A 15,088-nucleotide genomic window follows, 5' to 3' on the forward strand; every position below is an offset into this window, starting at 1 on the left:
AAATAAATACATATACAAACAGTTCAAACCCAACCAGGCATGTGTATAGGTTGTAAAATCTATTACCAATTACTCAAACATCTGGTCAGATTGGTTCTAGTTGTAATACTGGTTAGTATATGTCTCTCATAGACTATGTGTGCAGGTATCAACCTAGTAGATCAGCATGGTTTTCCTTTACATGTGAACCTAGCCCCAGGCTTTGAAACAATGTTAGCCATTTGGTGTAAGAGTTGTGGCTTCACTTGATATTAATGACTGTACACAAGGCATAGGAACATAGATATGGGTGTACTGTGAGTGGGGAAAAGTCCAGCAATGCAGTGTTATTAAAATGTTGGCCAACAGACTGCATGTATTACTACTGTGTGTATGAGAACACAGATTGCATAAGAATATTAAGTATGAATGGTGTGTGAGTATGGGACAGATATACAAGAGTGAAACTGAATGGATAAAAGGTATTGCCGTCTTTCCAAAAACCAAACCTGCAAATTGACAAGCATCCCTGCTTGTTTTAGCATATTTTCATTCTAGCATTGTTGCCCTGAAGCACAAGAAAAATTCAGGCCCTTCAAAAATCTTGATTTTTGACCTTCAATCATGACAGTTAATTATGTGTAAATAATTTGCACTTCTTTTCCTTTCCCCAAAATTTCAGCATAATAATTTATTGAATAAAGTGAAAAAATTTAACTTAGAATAATCTGCTTCTATAAAAAGGCATACTTTAATACTGAGCATTGAGTTGCTGCTGTCTCCTGTATACCATGTGTACACTCCCTTTTGACTAACCGTAGACACCTCAATGCAATGTCTTGAATTAAGCATAACTTTCCATTCCACTGTAGGGCCAAAAAACCATGTAATTTATTGGGAAATGACAGCAAAGAAACGCTTGGCATCCACAGGCAATTTTGGCTCATTTCCCCTTCCATACCAATGATAGTGGCTTCTTTTAAAGGGGGCTGGCACTTCCTCCCTATAGCCCTAACATCAACTATGTCTTTGTAAGAGATGGCAGAATCTCAGATTATGGCCTCAAACAATATACACAGAAAATTATTCCATCCCTTATTCCCTGACACCACTTTCCATCATTTTGTAGTGACAATGAGTACTTTACTGAGCAATTCATTTTCTAAAAAGAGCAAAATAAAATAAACACTACTTGTGCTGGGATATGAAGATGAATGCTGCCCTGAGGAAATTGTGATTAAATCTGGATTTATGTTTACATCAGTAAAAAGAGAGTTATTAAAAATATATGAATAAGCACTGCTCCATAAACACTATAAAAAATCCTCCCTTTGCCTTGCCAAGCAAAACCGACCTCTAATAAAAACAGAAATACAGAGGGCCTCTGACTACCAGTGAGAAGGGCAGCCATCCAAAGGAGAGCTGAGCTGTCGTAAAAGCCCTAATGAAAGAGACAGACAGGGATTCTCAGCTGGGCAGGGGTCAGCCTGGGTATGAAAGCACAATCCCATTCTGAACCATGCCAGGCTTAAACCTTAATACAACATTTAATGTAGGCAGGAATCCTAGAAAGTAGAGCAGAGGACAAGGATGTTGACCACAGATGAGAAAGGTGAGATATTTTCTCAACCTCAATGTCTAAGAGAAGAAGCACTTATTCAATTCCACCATATAATGCAGGCTAAGAAGACTAAAATGGTTGTTGGGGACATTTCTGCCCAAACAATGGATTGGGAAACATTCTGTTACACCACTGGAAGAAACTGTGGACAAGACACTTCCAAATTCAAAATCTATCTCCCCCACAGAGGTATCTGGTTTTCATTCAAGCCTAGGAAAATTAATTTTTTGCTTAGCTTTTTCTTACCTTTCTCCAAGGCTGAAAAAATGGGGGAGAATTTTAGTGGCAAAATTGACAGAGAATAAAGGGTTGACTAGACACCCACACTGTGAGTTCCTTTACTCTGATTGGCAGTCATTTGCATTAAAAAAAATCATTGGGAGATGGTTCACATATCTCATAAGTTGACCATATTGTGGTAATGGGCATAAGGCCTAGGCCAGACACACATGGACCCCAATAACGTGAATCAATTTCCCACCCCCATGCTTTGTCTCTTCTTCCTGTGTGTCCCATAACTTAACATCTGTTGGGAAAGCTGGAACACCTACATGTAATCAATGTTGTGATCAGTTTTTCTCCATTGTCTGATCTCTCTTTAAAAAAAACAAAAAACCATACTGAGAGGATTCCAAAAACATGCTGAATTATCCCAATCAACCTTCAGGGTGTAGGATATACCACTGCCCTGAGAAAGTGGGACAGAGCCAAAGAAAATAAACAAGGCTGCGGTATTCCTACCTTGGGGGTACAAAGTCTCCTGCTGCATGAAAGCCCCACGTTGAAATTACTATAAAAAGTACTGAAGATAGATTTTCTGCCAAAGACATTTTTTAAATCAGAGAAATACCAGAAAGTACAGCTGGGCGGCGGGGGGGGGGGGGAGGGGGGAGAAATAACCTGCCATGCTCCTGCAACCAGTTTACTGGCATGCATTAAATGTAGACTCAACTCAATAACAATAGTCTATTACTCACTGTCCAGAAGAAATGCCATGTAGAAAACTATGGATGAAATTAAAACATCTTTTGTGATACAACTCAGTGTGTAGATATCAATACAAAGATAGTGGGCAACCTGTTGACTTTACATGTAGGGTGGGGGAGGGAAAATGTTTCAACAAAAATGTTTAAGAACATTTTATGGGTGTATTTAATCAGCAAGAGTCATCAACATAATAGCCACAACATTCCAGCTAGAGTGGCGTGATACGCATCACAATTGAGGAAGAGTCATAGGACTCATTTACTATTATAAAAGGTAAAGGTCCCCTGTGCAAGCACCGGGTCATTCCTGATCCATGGGGTGACATCACATCCCGACGTTTACAAGGCAGACTTTGTTTGCAGGGTGGTTTGCCAGTGCCTTCCCCAGTCATCTTCCCTTTACCCCCAGCAAGCCGGGTACTCATTTTACCGACCTCGGAAGGATGGAAGGCTGAGTCAACCTTGAGCCGGCTACCTGAAACCAACTTCCGTTGGGATCGAACTCAGGTTGTGAGCAGAGCTTTTGACTGCAGTACTGCAGCTTAACACTCTGCGCCACAGGGTTCCTCATTTACTATTAAGAAGTCACTAAAACCCCAAGGAGCCCTGTGGCGCAGAGTGGTAAGCTGCAGTACTGCAGTCCAAGCTCTGCTCATGACCTGAGTTCGATCCCGATGGAAGTTGGTTTCAGGTAGCCAGTTCAAGGTTGACTCAGCCTTCCATACTTCCGAGGTCGGTAAACTGAGTACCCAGCTTGCTGGGGGTAAAGGGAAAATGACTGGGGAAGGCACTGGCAAACCACCCCATAAAACAAAGTCTGCCTAGTAAATGTCGGGATGTGACGTCACCCCATGGGTCAGGAATGACCCGGTGCTTGCACAGGGGACCTTTACCTTTTTTAAAACCCCTAAATGATCCATAGATGCATGTTGTACTACCACTGAAATGACGATGGTTTCTGGCAGCCCTGAGCACTCCACATTTCTGGTAGCCCTGAGCCTTCCACATTGGGTCCTAGATCCTGCAGAGGTGTAGCCAGCACCACATAATTCCTACTAGAGTTCATTAAGACCTCTGTTGTAGCACATCTGGGCTATGCAGGGGTTGGCCATAACACGGATCCAGCAAAAAGCAGCTGTGCAAGGCAGACAAAGAAATTTAGGAGTGGCGCTATGGTTCAAAGTATAGCACAAAGGAAACCCCAGATCCAATCCTCCCAGCATCTCCAGTGTCTCCCTGAGACACTGGAGCACCACTGTCAATCAGAACAGATAATACAGACCCGGATAAACTGATGATCTGACTCAGTATAAAATAGCTTCATCTGTGTGTTAATGTGAAGTTACCACATTAGTATTTTGAAAGGATATTTTGGGCTGGTTTTAAACAGATACAGTTTTCACCAACTCCATTTGATATCCTTAACCTTTTCCCAAACTGTGTTTAGGCAGACATCTAATATACTGCTCCTATTCCCACACTGCTCTACAAGGCTAGAATTTTACACATGGTAGGCAGTGTTGTCCACATGGCCCTTTCTCCTGGGACCCCTATTTTTGGGAACTCTGCTCTAAAAGTTTAGGGCCTCATGATGTCAGAGGCTCAGATTAGACCAAGTGCAGCAAAATGGCCACTGCAAGAGGAAGGGGCTTGAACTCTGAACCTCTTTCTTCTGTCATTCTCCAAGGTAGCTCGCATTTAGCATGGCCTGTGACTGGATGCTAGCAGTTTAATAATCTGATCAGACATTTAGCTGGCTGTGCTCCCAACCCTTCTTGCAGTGCTGAAATTACAGGATCCCTCGCCTTCTTCCATCATCATTGGATGCTGAAATCACTGGACCCCTGTCATAAAGACAGGTAGAGTATTGCTTTTCACCTTCTCCAATTCTGCTTCCCTTCCTAGAACTCATCCTTCAACTCTTCCTACCCGCATACCTCTTACCTTCTCCATTTGCAGCTGCCTGCCTTATCACCAGCCAGTCCTTCCCCACAGCACCCTCACCAGGCTAGGGACTCCTTCCCTTTTTACTTCAAAAAATCTTTTCCCATTTATCCCATTGAACCTTTTGATCTCTTATCTTCTCTCTAGTTCCCCCCCCCCCCCCGCTAGCCATGTGGGAGGAACACCATTTGGACTAAAAATAACTGAGCATTGTGTTAAGTGCCATCAAGTCGCTTCCGACTCATGGCGATCCTATGAATCAATATCCTCCAAAATGTCCAATCGTTAACAGCCTTGCTCAGGTCTTGCAAACTGAGTATTTAGCTCAGTAATACAGCTATATACTAGGATTATGCAAAGTGAAGAGTTTTTACTGTCCTGCCAGACTATTCTTACCATTGAATAGTTCAGTCTCACTGTCTTGTGCTACTGTCTTGCTTCCCCTTTTTCTATTCTGTATCTTGGTTAGGGCAATAATGTTACTTTCCCCCTTCCATCTTTCCTTTCCTGGGATATTTGCTGTGCTAAACATGGGAGCGGTGTATATGACAGACTAAACAGATCCCTTTTTGCCCCTATATCCGGGTTCTAGTTCTTCATGTGCTGGGGAACTGCCCAGGCACATTGTAAAGCTCTTAACACATTCTGCCCAACACCACTTTGACTTGCTAGAAAAACATAACACCACACATCTCCAGAAGCTTGGTGCAAATTCAAAGCCTGTCAATGTTTTGCAAGTTCTCCAAGGCAAGGTCATCTAAGACATACAAACCCTTTGTCCTCGGGGCTCTTGGATGGCAGGGACTGCAGTTAAGAATGAAAATTGGAAACAAAACATTGTTTTTCCCCTTCCATCTTAGAGCTGACAATATAAACGTGGCACTTTTCCAGATGTCACCTCTGCTGGGAATGAGCAATTGGCTTCAAAAAGCAATTTTTAAAAATCCTAGACATCTAAACTGGTGTGGCTGTTCTGATCTGAAGGACTCTGGACCAAGGCGATTCTGTCAGCCAAAGTGGGGAGGACACAGTCAGTCAGGTCAGACTGTGTTGCCATGATCATGTGCATGCTACCTCTGCCCATAAAAGAACAATACAAGCAAAGGGTGCATAAGTAGCTAGAAAATGAAAAGTCTCTTGCAATGCAGCTGAACAGTTATCCTGATGGAACCCCAGATCACAATTGCTCCTCTGAACCTACACAAAACACAAACAAGCTAAAAGACTGCTTTTCATGCAGTGGTTTATATCTACATACACATGTATTGTGCATCTCAACATAAGCTTGTGAGCAGAGGCAACAGCCATCCTTTCTAGAAGAAGGGTGTGTTTTTTTTAAGGTGAGAGATGAAAGTACAAATAATTCCTGCCTCCCAAGTACAGACTACTTTCAAACAATACAAAACTAATTCTGGATAGCATTAATGAAGCAATGCTGGGGCCAGGTTAAAAGCAACAGATATAGAACAATAAGCCCAGTGTTAGTTCAAACTAGATCTACTACAAGACAAAAAAAAATCATTATGTTTGCATGGGCTTGTCCGATTAAAAAATCATTATGGTGGATCTCCGCTTTACAAATACAAGCACACACATTTCAGGCACTATTTTTAATTTTCTTGGTATCTCATAATGCATTGTATTGAATATGGATAGTAAAGTCAATAGGGAATGCAAGTGTCCAGATGGGTCCAGAATTCAGCTCAGCGAGTAATATGTGTATTCTTCCTTAACTTCTAAGCATTTAAGAATCAGGCCTTGTTCAGACTTTTTGAGATCATTAAGACACATTTTTTGAGATCATTAAGGTACCCACAAAAAGCCCAGAGGTATACCACAAAGGGGACCAGAGTAGTAGTTACAGTGTCAGACTCTGATTGGGGAAACCCAGGTTCAAATATTCCCTTTCTAACATGGAAGCTTGCTGGCTGAGCTTGGGCAGGTCATGTTCTTAGCCTAACCTACTTCACAGGGTGGTTGTTATGAGAATAAACGGAGGAGGAAGGGAGAATGATGTTGTAAGCCACTTTGGGTCTCCAATGGGGAGAAAAATGGAGTATATAATAAATAAATAAGGGTAATCCAGAAATACATTTCTGGATCCACAGCAAATCTTGCCACTTCCCACATCCTGACTGCTATTCAGGTTCCTCCTTATTTATTTACACACAATATGGTAAATGTAATGGAGGATGTGGTTTTTGTAAAACCAAATCAATTTCATGGAATATGAAAAAAAAAGCATCAAACACAAGCTTATTCAGCTCTGTATGGGGCGTGATCCTCAGGCCTTGACTCTAATTAGCAAAGAGGCTGCAGTGATTTTGAGACCATCAGAACCAAATATTTTTGGCCAGAACTGCATGCAAAATGTAAAAAAAAAGACAATAAAATTAATTCTGATGCACTCCTAACAAGAACCAGAAAAAATAAATACAATAAAATATTCCTTGTATAACATGGGATTAATCTCCACACAGGATTAATGAGCATGTACGGTAAACAATTACCTCCTTCTCTAGGCTATCTGTGCACGTCAGTGTCTTCTGCCTCTCTCAGAATGATGAAGAAAGGTATTCTAAAATGAACCAGACTACAATATGTTTCCCCAATGCTTTTTCTTTTGAGCTGGCAAGAAATATATCAGAGCCATAAATTTGCTTACCCTTCTGTTCTGTACATTGAGCACCTCTCCAGAGGAATTTTTAGCACTCCATTATTCAAACCCACAAACAGCGATCTGTCACTGTGCAGGATTTGGAGGCTCTGGATTGGCTCCTTTTGGCTGGCGGGAAGAATCTGCATTTCCTCTAAATAACAGCTCCGCAGGCTCTTATTAGTGGTAGAAAGCGCCTTCAAAATGGTGCCATGCTCTAGCGAGACAAGGAACAAGAGGCGAGTAAATCTCCAAGATGTTGGTTCAGTTTATCATCCAGCAGAGAGAGTGAAAATTAACTACATCCCATATACCGTCCACTCTTCTAGCTACACACTTTTAAAAAATGTTCAAAAAAAAGCAAAGCAAATTTTCAGCCCGACTTCCTTGCAAATCTAACTGTTCACATCATATTGTAAATACAAGGTGTGACTAGTGAATCTGCTAACAAGTAGCATTCCCTTTTCACATGTCTTGGATTATGTGGACTGTGGCTATTTACCAAGTAACTCTTAGGCCATTTATGCTTGGTAATTAGCAGCGTGTTCCAGGCTGAAGTGCCCCGCATATTTTTTTGAGTGTTTCACGCTGAACCGTCATTCAGGAAGTGACTGTGAAGCCGGCACATCCCTGCTTCACATTTCTTAAGAGCCCCTTTAACACAACTTTTTGTATTTGCTCCACCCCCCCCCCACCAAAGCATTTACTGAAAGAACCATGAAAAATCACAAACACGGCTTAGCTATGCAAACAACCATTGCCAATGGCTATGCAAGCGAAGGAGCGAAAGAGCAGGCAAGTGGGGGTGTGTGGAATTTCTCCTTTTGCATAGGGACTGTGAATAGGCATTTTAAAGGTCGCATTTAAAAAAAGATCTTTGAGCGATCATCAAAATTGACCCTGCCTAAATGGCCTTAGCCACAACTCCAATTCCCAGATTTCTTTTGAACAAGTACAGGCATGGTTAGGATTACTGTCTTAAGAAATTCAACAGGTAACATTTCTGATGTAAAATCTGTTCACCCAGGAGCTGCTGTATTGTAGTTCTGCCATTAATCTCTGTGATTTGGGACTCCTGCAGTCATTTAGGACATTAATTCTGTCTTTGGTATCTGTGGGATTTTATGTTACTGGAAATATTATCAGAATTAATCATATTCAAAGTGGTAAAAGGTAGATAAATTAAGATTTAATTTGGTTGATGATAACTTCTGAGTAAGGAGACTACTCCATGTTCTTGGGATCAATTACACTAACACTTAGGAAGGCCGTATATTCTATGGTTAAATCAACTCATTCACAAGATACAATGAAATTATGTCAGTAAACTGCAGGGGTTCAGACATTAATAAAATACTTAGCTTCTATCATGTATGTAAAAGCTACCATGTGTATCACTTAAGAGAGATTGCTGGTGAGACTCCTGCAGCATGCCAGGCAATTCCATTTCCTGTTGGAAGGAATGCTACAAGGAGCATGAGAAGAGCCGTGTTATGTCCCCTGCAGTGCTTCTCCCAGTGGGATATGGGACAATGGGAAGGAATTTCCAGTTTTTTCAGAGGGAGGGGCTTTTGAGGAAGAGGACCATAGTTCTGTTTCCTCAATTTCTGCCCATTAGTACTCCCTCCAGGAGATGGGGCAACTATCAGTAGAAGGCTCTTTCCAGGTTGTGGGCCTTGGCAGATGCCCAACCATGCCAAGTCTTGATGATAGCTGCGACTACATAGAATTACCTTAACATGAGCTCAGAAAACACGGAAACAGTGTGTGACATGAATTTGAGGTTAATTCACAGTGGGTAGCCGTGTTAGTCTGTTTGCAGTAGTCAAAAAGGGCAAGAGTCCAGTAGCACCTTAAAGACTAACAAAAATATTTTCTGGTAGGGTATGAGCTTTCGTGAGCCACACGAAAGAAGAAGTGGGCTGTGGCTCACGAAAGCTCATACCCTACCAGAAAATATTTTTGTTAGTCTTTAAGGTGCTACTGGACTCATGAATTTGAGGTATGAGCAATCCCAACAGGATAATTTTATATAAATGAGTAACTTAGAAAACACATCTAAATCTGGTAATGCAATCCGTTGCAATGTGTTTTCAATCTTTGCCTGCACCTGAAACACTGAGATATAACTCATATCCCAATAGTAAAACCAGTTTAGCTCTCTTGATGAAAGTCTATATGTGTTTATGAATACTGTTGCAAACAGATGCTTACCCTGGCAGGAAATATTCCCATCTCACCAATAAGGTGCAGTGAAGTAGAAAGAAGCTAAATGACCCACCAGAAGGTTAGACAGCCATCCAGCTATCATTTACCTCCCCATTACTACCATTCTTCCTTAAGCTGAATTGTCACAGGAAGAATTGGTCCTTCACAGTAGCTGCCTCTTGCGTGTGTTCCCATAAGCCATGGTTCCCGCCTTCCCGGGAGCCATCTTTGCTGCCCCGGGAGAGAGAGGGAACAATCGCGGCGAGGGGGGGGGGGCGATCAGGCCCGGCCGGCCGACATGTGCGTTTGCGCGCACACGCGGCTCGTGCCGGTCCCGATCTGCCCGGCTACAGCCCTCTCATTGGCTGGGACAAGGAAGGGTCCCAGCCAATGGGGGCGGAAGGCGGGAGCTGGGTGGGGGCGTGGAAAACTCCGCCCCAATACTATATAAAGGGGAGCGGAGCCCGCCCACAGCTCACTCCGTTTTTCTGCTTGAAGACGGAACGGTGGTTGAGGAGCGATTGTTGGTTTGAGCGGACAAGCCTAGGGAGATATTTAACGAGAGTGGAGGCGAGTTTAGTAGAGAGCGGACAAGCACAGAGAGACATCTTTATTGAGCGGACAAGCCCAGATAGATCGGATCGGTTGGGGGGGGGAAGGGGAAGAAGGGGCCGGCTGGAGCCTGCGGGCTGTTTTGCCCAGTGTGCCTAAGCTATTGAAGGGCACAATACATCCCACGCTTGCTTCAGTGGGTGGTGCTTACGCTGCTGCAAGCAGCCTACTCTGCAGCAACCCCCCCTTTTTTCTCCTGTTTGATAACGCTATTATAGCGACTGTTGCTTTGCTGTAAGCAACCCCCCCCCCTTTTTCATCTTGTTAAGCAAACGTTTTGCTGGTGACTGTTTTCCCCGCTGGCCTGCCTCCTTCAGAGCAGTACACGTGCTACATGTGGTTTCATATAGCCACACGTTTTACACCAAGCATTTGCTCTCCAGTTGACTTATTGGGGCTAGAAATTTGCTATCTGCTCCTCCTGTTGTAGGCAGTCAGGCATTCAGGCATATAAAGCCAATCTAATCCTGTTAACATATCATAGATCTTCACTTGAATCTACTACAAATTGTGTTTATTGCTTCCTATCTCATAGATCTTTACTTGACCCTGCTACAACTTGTGGTTCATTGCTTCCTATCTCATAGATCCTTACTTGGATTTTCTACAAATTGTTGCTTATTGCTTCCTATCTCATAGACCTTTACTTAAATATATTGCAGTTTTAGTTTCTTGCCTACATATTTCCCCCTGCTATTTTTGAGTCAGGGTGGGTATAATTAATTGAGTATGGCCCCAAAACGCAAGGCTGCTTCTCAGCAGCAGGTCTCTACTCCACGGACTAGGGGGAGGGCTGGGGCTACTCGACGTTCTTGGGCCGCGCTGGCTTCTACTAGGCGTCGTGCTGGTCCTCCTCCAACAAACCAGACTCCGTCTCACAGCCAAGATAGGCTTACGCGCTCTAGGGCCGCTGGTTCAAGCGCTACCAGGGCTTTACAGACCGCTGTTAATGCAGTCCGGTCCCCGCACACTGGGAGCTCTACTCGGGGGGTCACAGCCGCGAAGCATTTGCCCATGTCTAAAGCAAAAGCTCGCGCAAGAGCTGCCGGCTTCAGAGACCTTTCTTATGCGGTGCAAAAGCTTTCTAATAAGATAAATGAGTGGAATGCACGCCAGGATGAGGATGATGCTATGCCTGGCCCCAGTGGTCTCAATACTTGTAGGGGCCGCTCAAATAAACGCACTAGGGGAGGCGGGGACTCTCCTTCCTCTGCACATTCCAGCTCATCCTCGAGCAGTCCTGACCAGAGACGACCCAAGAGGGGCGGCAAGGCTGTTAAAAAACGGAGCAGGAAGAGGTCTGACAAGCGGAGGCGAACGGTAGAATCGTCGTCTTCTTCTTCCGACGGTGAGTCTTCTAATTCTAGTGACTCACTTGATGGGACAAATGATTACTGGCTCTCTGCAGCGTATGTGCCCGGTTTATCTAATTGGGCACTTAAGCGTCTTAAAGAGCAACCACAACAGCCAGGTCATGGGGAAGCCAGGGAGATGTGGGAACCAAGGCCACTTAGCAGGGGTCTCATTCTTCCTCCTGCATTTAAAGATGATGAGGATCCCCCTGGCATTCATCTTCCCAGGAGGCTGAGGAAGGACATTCTCAACGGCTACTATGTCGATGTCTTTACCCTCATAAAGCCGGAGGAGGAGGAAGGCCGTAAGTCTAGGCCATCTTCACGGGATAAACGGAAGGACAAGGCGGGTGTAGGTGACAGGTCATTTGATAAGTGGATAGCAGGGTTTACCATTTTTGCTGGCGTAGTTGCTTCTTCCTACCCGGAAAGGGCCTGGCACCTCTTAAATCACCAGGGTAATGTGCTCAGGGCTAGGACCTTGGCCGGCGATTCCGCTGCCATAGAATACGACGAAGCCTTCCGTAAACGTGCATCTAAAAATGAGAGGACCCGCTGGGACCTCATTAATAGTAATTTATGGCTACTCAAGGTCGGTCCGCACATTACGAAGCCCAGAGTCGAGGTCAACAAAGCTTCATGGCCTAACAAGCCCCGTAGGGACCCCGAAAAACGTTTTTGTTGGGATTATGGGGTGGGAAAATGCCAAAGGAAAACGTGCAAATATGATCACTCTTGTGAGATGTGCTTTGGCCCCCATCCTCGTTCCACTTGCCCACGGGGGGGCCCTTCTGGTCGTCAGCCCTTTCGGGGGGGCAGGTCAGGCCCTTCAGGTAGCAAGAAAGATAGCAGTTCCGCCAATACCAACAGCTCCGCTACCAAGTAGACGCGGGCGTCTACAGGGTCTGGCCTGCACACCAATTAAACTAGACAATTTGAGGCCACTGTTGGCTCGTTATCCAAATAAGGCTGGAGCACTATACCTGTTAGAGGGCTTCTCAGTTGGTTTCCGCATTCCTTTTTTCAACGCCCGACCACCTATGTCAGCAGGCAATCTGAAATCAGCTACAGATCTGCCCGAAGTAGTAACTCAAAAAATCAGCAAGGAGTTAGAATTGGGCAGAATTGCTGGCCCCTTTTCTTCCCCACCTATTCCCAATCTGAGAGTATCTCCGCTGGGAGTAGTGCCTAAAAAAGCACCTGGGGAGTTCAGGTTGATACACCACCTTTCCTACCCAAAGGGGCTCTCTGTTAACGATGGGATTCCACCCGAGCTGTCAACGGTAAAATATTCATCATTCGATCATGCGCTGAGTTTGGTAAGATCTTGTGGTCACTCAGCCTTGTTAGCAAAATGTGACATTCAGTCAGCTTTCAGGTTGCTTCCAGTACACCCGGACGATTTCTGTTTACTGGGTTTCCAGTTTGGGGGGTCATTTTACGTAGATAAGGCCATGCCAATGGGCTGCTCTGTAGCATGTGCAGCATTTGAGGCCTTCAGTTCCTTTTTGGAATGGGCAATATGCTGGCGAACGGGGTTGTCCACCGTGACCCATTATTTGGATGATTTTTTATTTATCGGGCCTCACAATGACCCTTCATGCGGCAACCTTCTGACAGCCTTTTCCGCTTTGGCTGAGGAATTAGGTGTGCCGTTAGCAGCAGAAAAAACAGAGGGTCCTTCCCCTATTCTTACATTTCTGGGCATTCAGATCGATACCAGCAATGGGACTTCCAGATTGCCTGAAGACAAACTCATGGCCCTAAGGGCATTGCTGTCTCTAGTTGCTAGTAAAGAGAAATGCACCTTGAAAGAGTTGCAGTCTCTCATCGGCCATCTAAATTTTGCTTGCCGGGTCATTGCCCCGGGCAGGGCCTTTTGTGCTCGCTTCAATCAAGCCACAAGGGGCGTTAGAGCCCCACACCATCGTATCAGGGTTTCAAAAGGCATAAAAGAGGACATAAAAACGTGGCTTCAGTTTCTTGAGCAATACAATGGCATATCCCTTTGGCAACACAGCCTTGATTTAGGACGGGATTTGCAAGTCCAATCTGATGCTGCTGGCAGCATCGGTTTCGGGGTTTATTTTGACGGTCAGTGGTGTGCACAGCGTTGGCCTGAGGGTTGGCAGGGGTCGGGCATATGCCGGGATTTAACATTCTTGGAATTATTCCCCATAGTGGTTGCGGTTCACATCTGGGCTGACCGTTTCCAGAATGCCAGAGTTCGCTTCTGGTGCGACAACCAGGCTGTGGTCAGGGTGGTTAACAGGCAAACCTCCAGATCAGACAGGGTCATGCGCCTCGTGCGCTTCCTGGTGTTAACATCTTTAGCCAATAACATTTCTATGACAGCCCAACACGTGCCAGGCCTAGATAATTGCTTAGCGGATGCTCTGTCTCGTTTTCAGATGGACAGATTCCGTCTCCTGGCACCAGATGCGAATCGGCTCCCGCAACCCTTTCCAACAGAGCTTTGGGCTCTTGGGGACACATCATTATGACCGGCATCCGGAGCTCAATGGCCCCTGCCACCATTCGGGCATATGATAGAGCTGTGCATCAATTTGAGAATTTTATGTCCACTATGGGCCGAGCTGGTCTGTGGCCTGTCACAGAAACGCTGGCTCTACGTTACTTAGCCCATTTAAAAGACGCTGGGTATGCTGCTAGGACTATTGGGGTTCACATGGCGGCTATTTCTTTCTTTTCGAAAGCTCATGGTTTTGATGACCCTTGTGCTTCCTTTCGAGCCAGGAAGGCTGTCAAGGGCTGGCAACGCGAGATACCTTCTATCAGGGACGACAGGAGGCCAGTCACGTTGGATATGTTGACAATAATTGTCCAATCGCTGCCTTCCTTGTGCAATTCTTGCTATGAAGCCACTTTATTTGAGGCCGCGTTATCTTTAGCTTTCTTCGGGGCGTTTAGACTCAGCGAACTCGTGGCTCAATCCCGACACGATTTGACCGGCAGGGCGTTGCTGTTGGGTGATATACGCTTTCATAAGTCGGCATTGATAATTGTCATTAGGCGATCCAAGACTGACCAATCCGGAAAAGGGATGAGTGTCCGGCTGCACAAGGCTTCTACTGTACGGCCGTGCCCTGTCAGGGCGTTAAAGAGATTTCTAGCCATACGGCCGCAAGTCGGAGGATACTTATTGATGCACGCTGACTGCACTCCACTGACTCGTTACCAGTTTATCAGCGTCTTTAAAGCCACGGTCAGCTCCATGGGTTTCTCCACATCTGAATTTAGTGGCCACTCCTTTCGTATAGGGGCAGCCACACAAGCGGCTTGGGAGGGCATGGTTCCCAGTCAGATACAAGCCATCGGCCGATGGCGTTCTGCTTCATATAAGTCCTATGTCAGGCCTGACCGTGTTTTCCTTTAATTGTTCTCTGAGTTTTAGGTCCATGGCGGACAGTATGGATCGTGGGCCATAGCATCGTTTTCTGGAATGAACGTTATGCCGTGGCATCTGGATGGGGTCAGCATTTGGGACTGGAGCAAGCGGTCCGGGTGCAATGGTTCGGCCAACGAGGCATGCGTTGGCGTTCACTGATGCCGGTCCTGCATCACCTGCTGGAAAGGTTTGGAGCTCCTCACGCACTGGTTCTCCAGCTAGGTGAAAATGACTTAGTATACACTCGGGGCAAGGACCTTGCTACGGAAATTTGCCGTGATTTATCAGTGCTGGCATCGTTATGCCCGGCAACGGTTATCT

At 45.1% G+C, this 15,088-nt stretch overlaps 1 protein-coding gene across 2 annotated transcripts in view; it reads right to left on the reverse strand.

The window, feature by feature from the left end:
- The window catches only part of SEMA5B (semaphorin 5B), a 347,995-nt gene that overhangs the window by 85,844 nt on the left and 247,063 nt on the right, over positions 1 to 15,088 (reverse strand). For both annotated transcript variants that reach the window (XM_056861450.1, XM_056861451.1), the window contains exon 11: positions 7,196 to 7,403. In XM_056861450.1, the coding sequence (XP_056717428.1) occupies positions 7,196 to 7,403 (208 nt within the window). The remainder of the gene's footprint in view (positions 1 to 7,195; positions 7,404 to 15,088) is intronic.

The sequence above is a fragment of the Euleptes europaea genome, chromosome 15 (genome assembly GCF_029931775.1).
Source record: "Euleptes europaea isolate rEulEur1 chromosome 15, rEulEur1.hap1, whole genome shotgun sequence".
NCBI lineage: Eukaryota > Metazoa > Chordata > Lepidosauria > Squamata > Sphaerodactylidae > Euleptes > Euleptes europaea.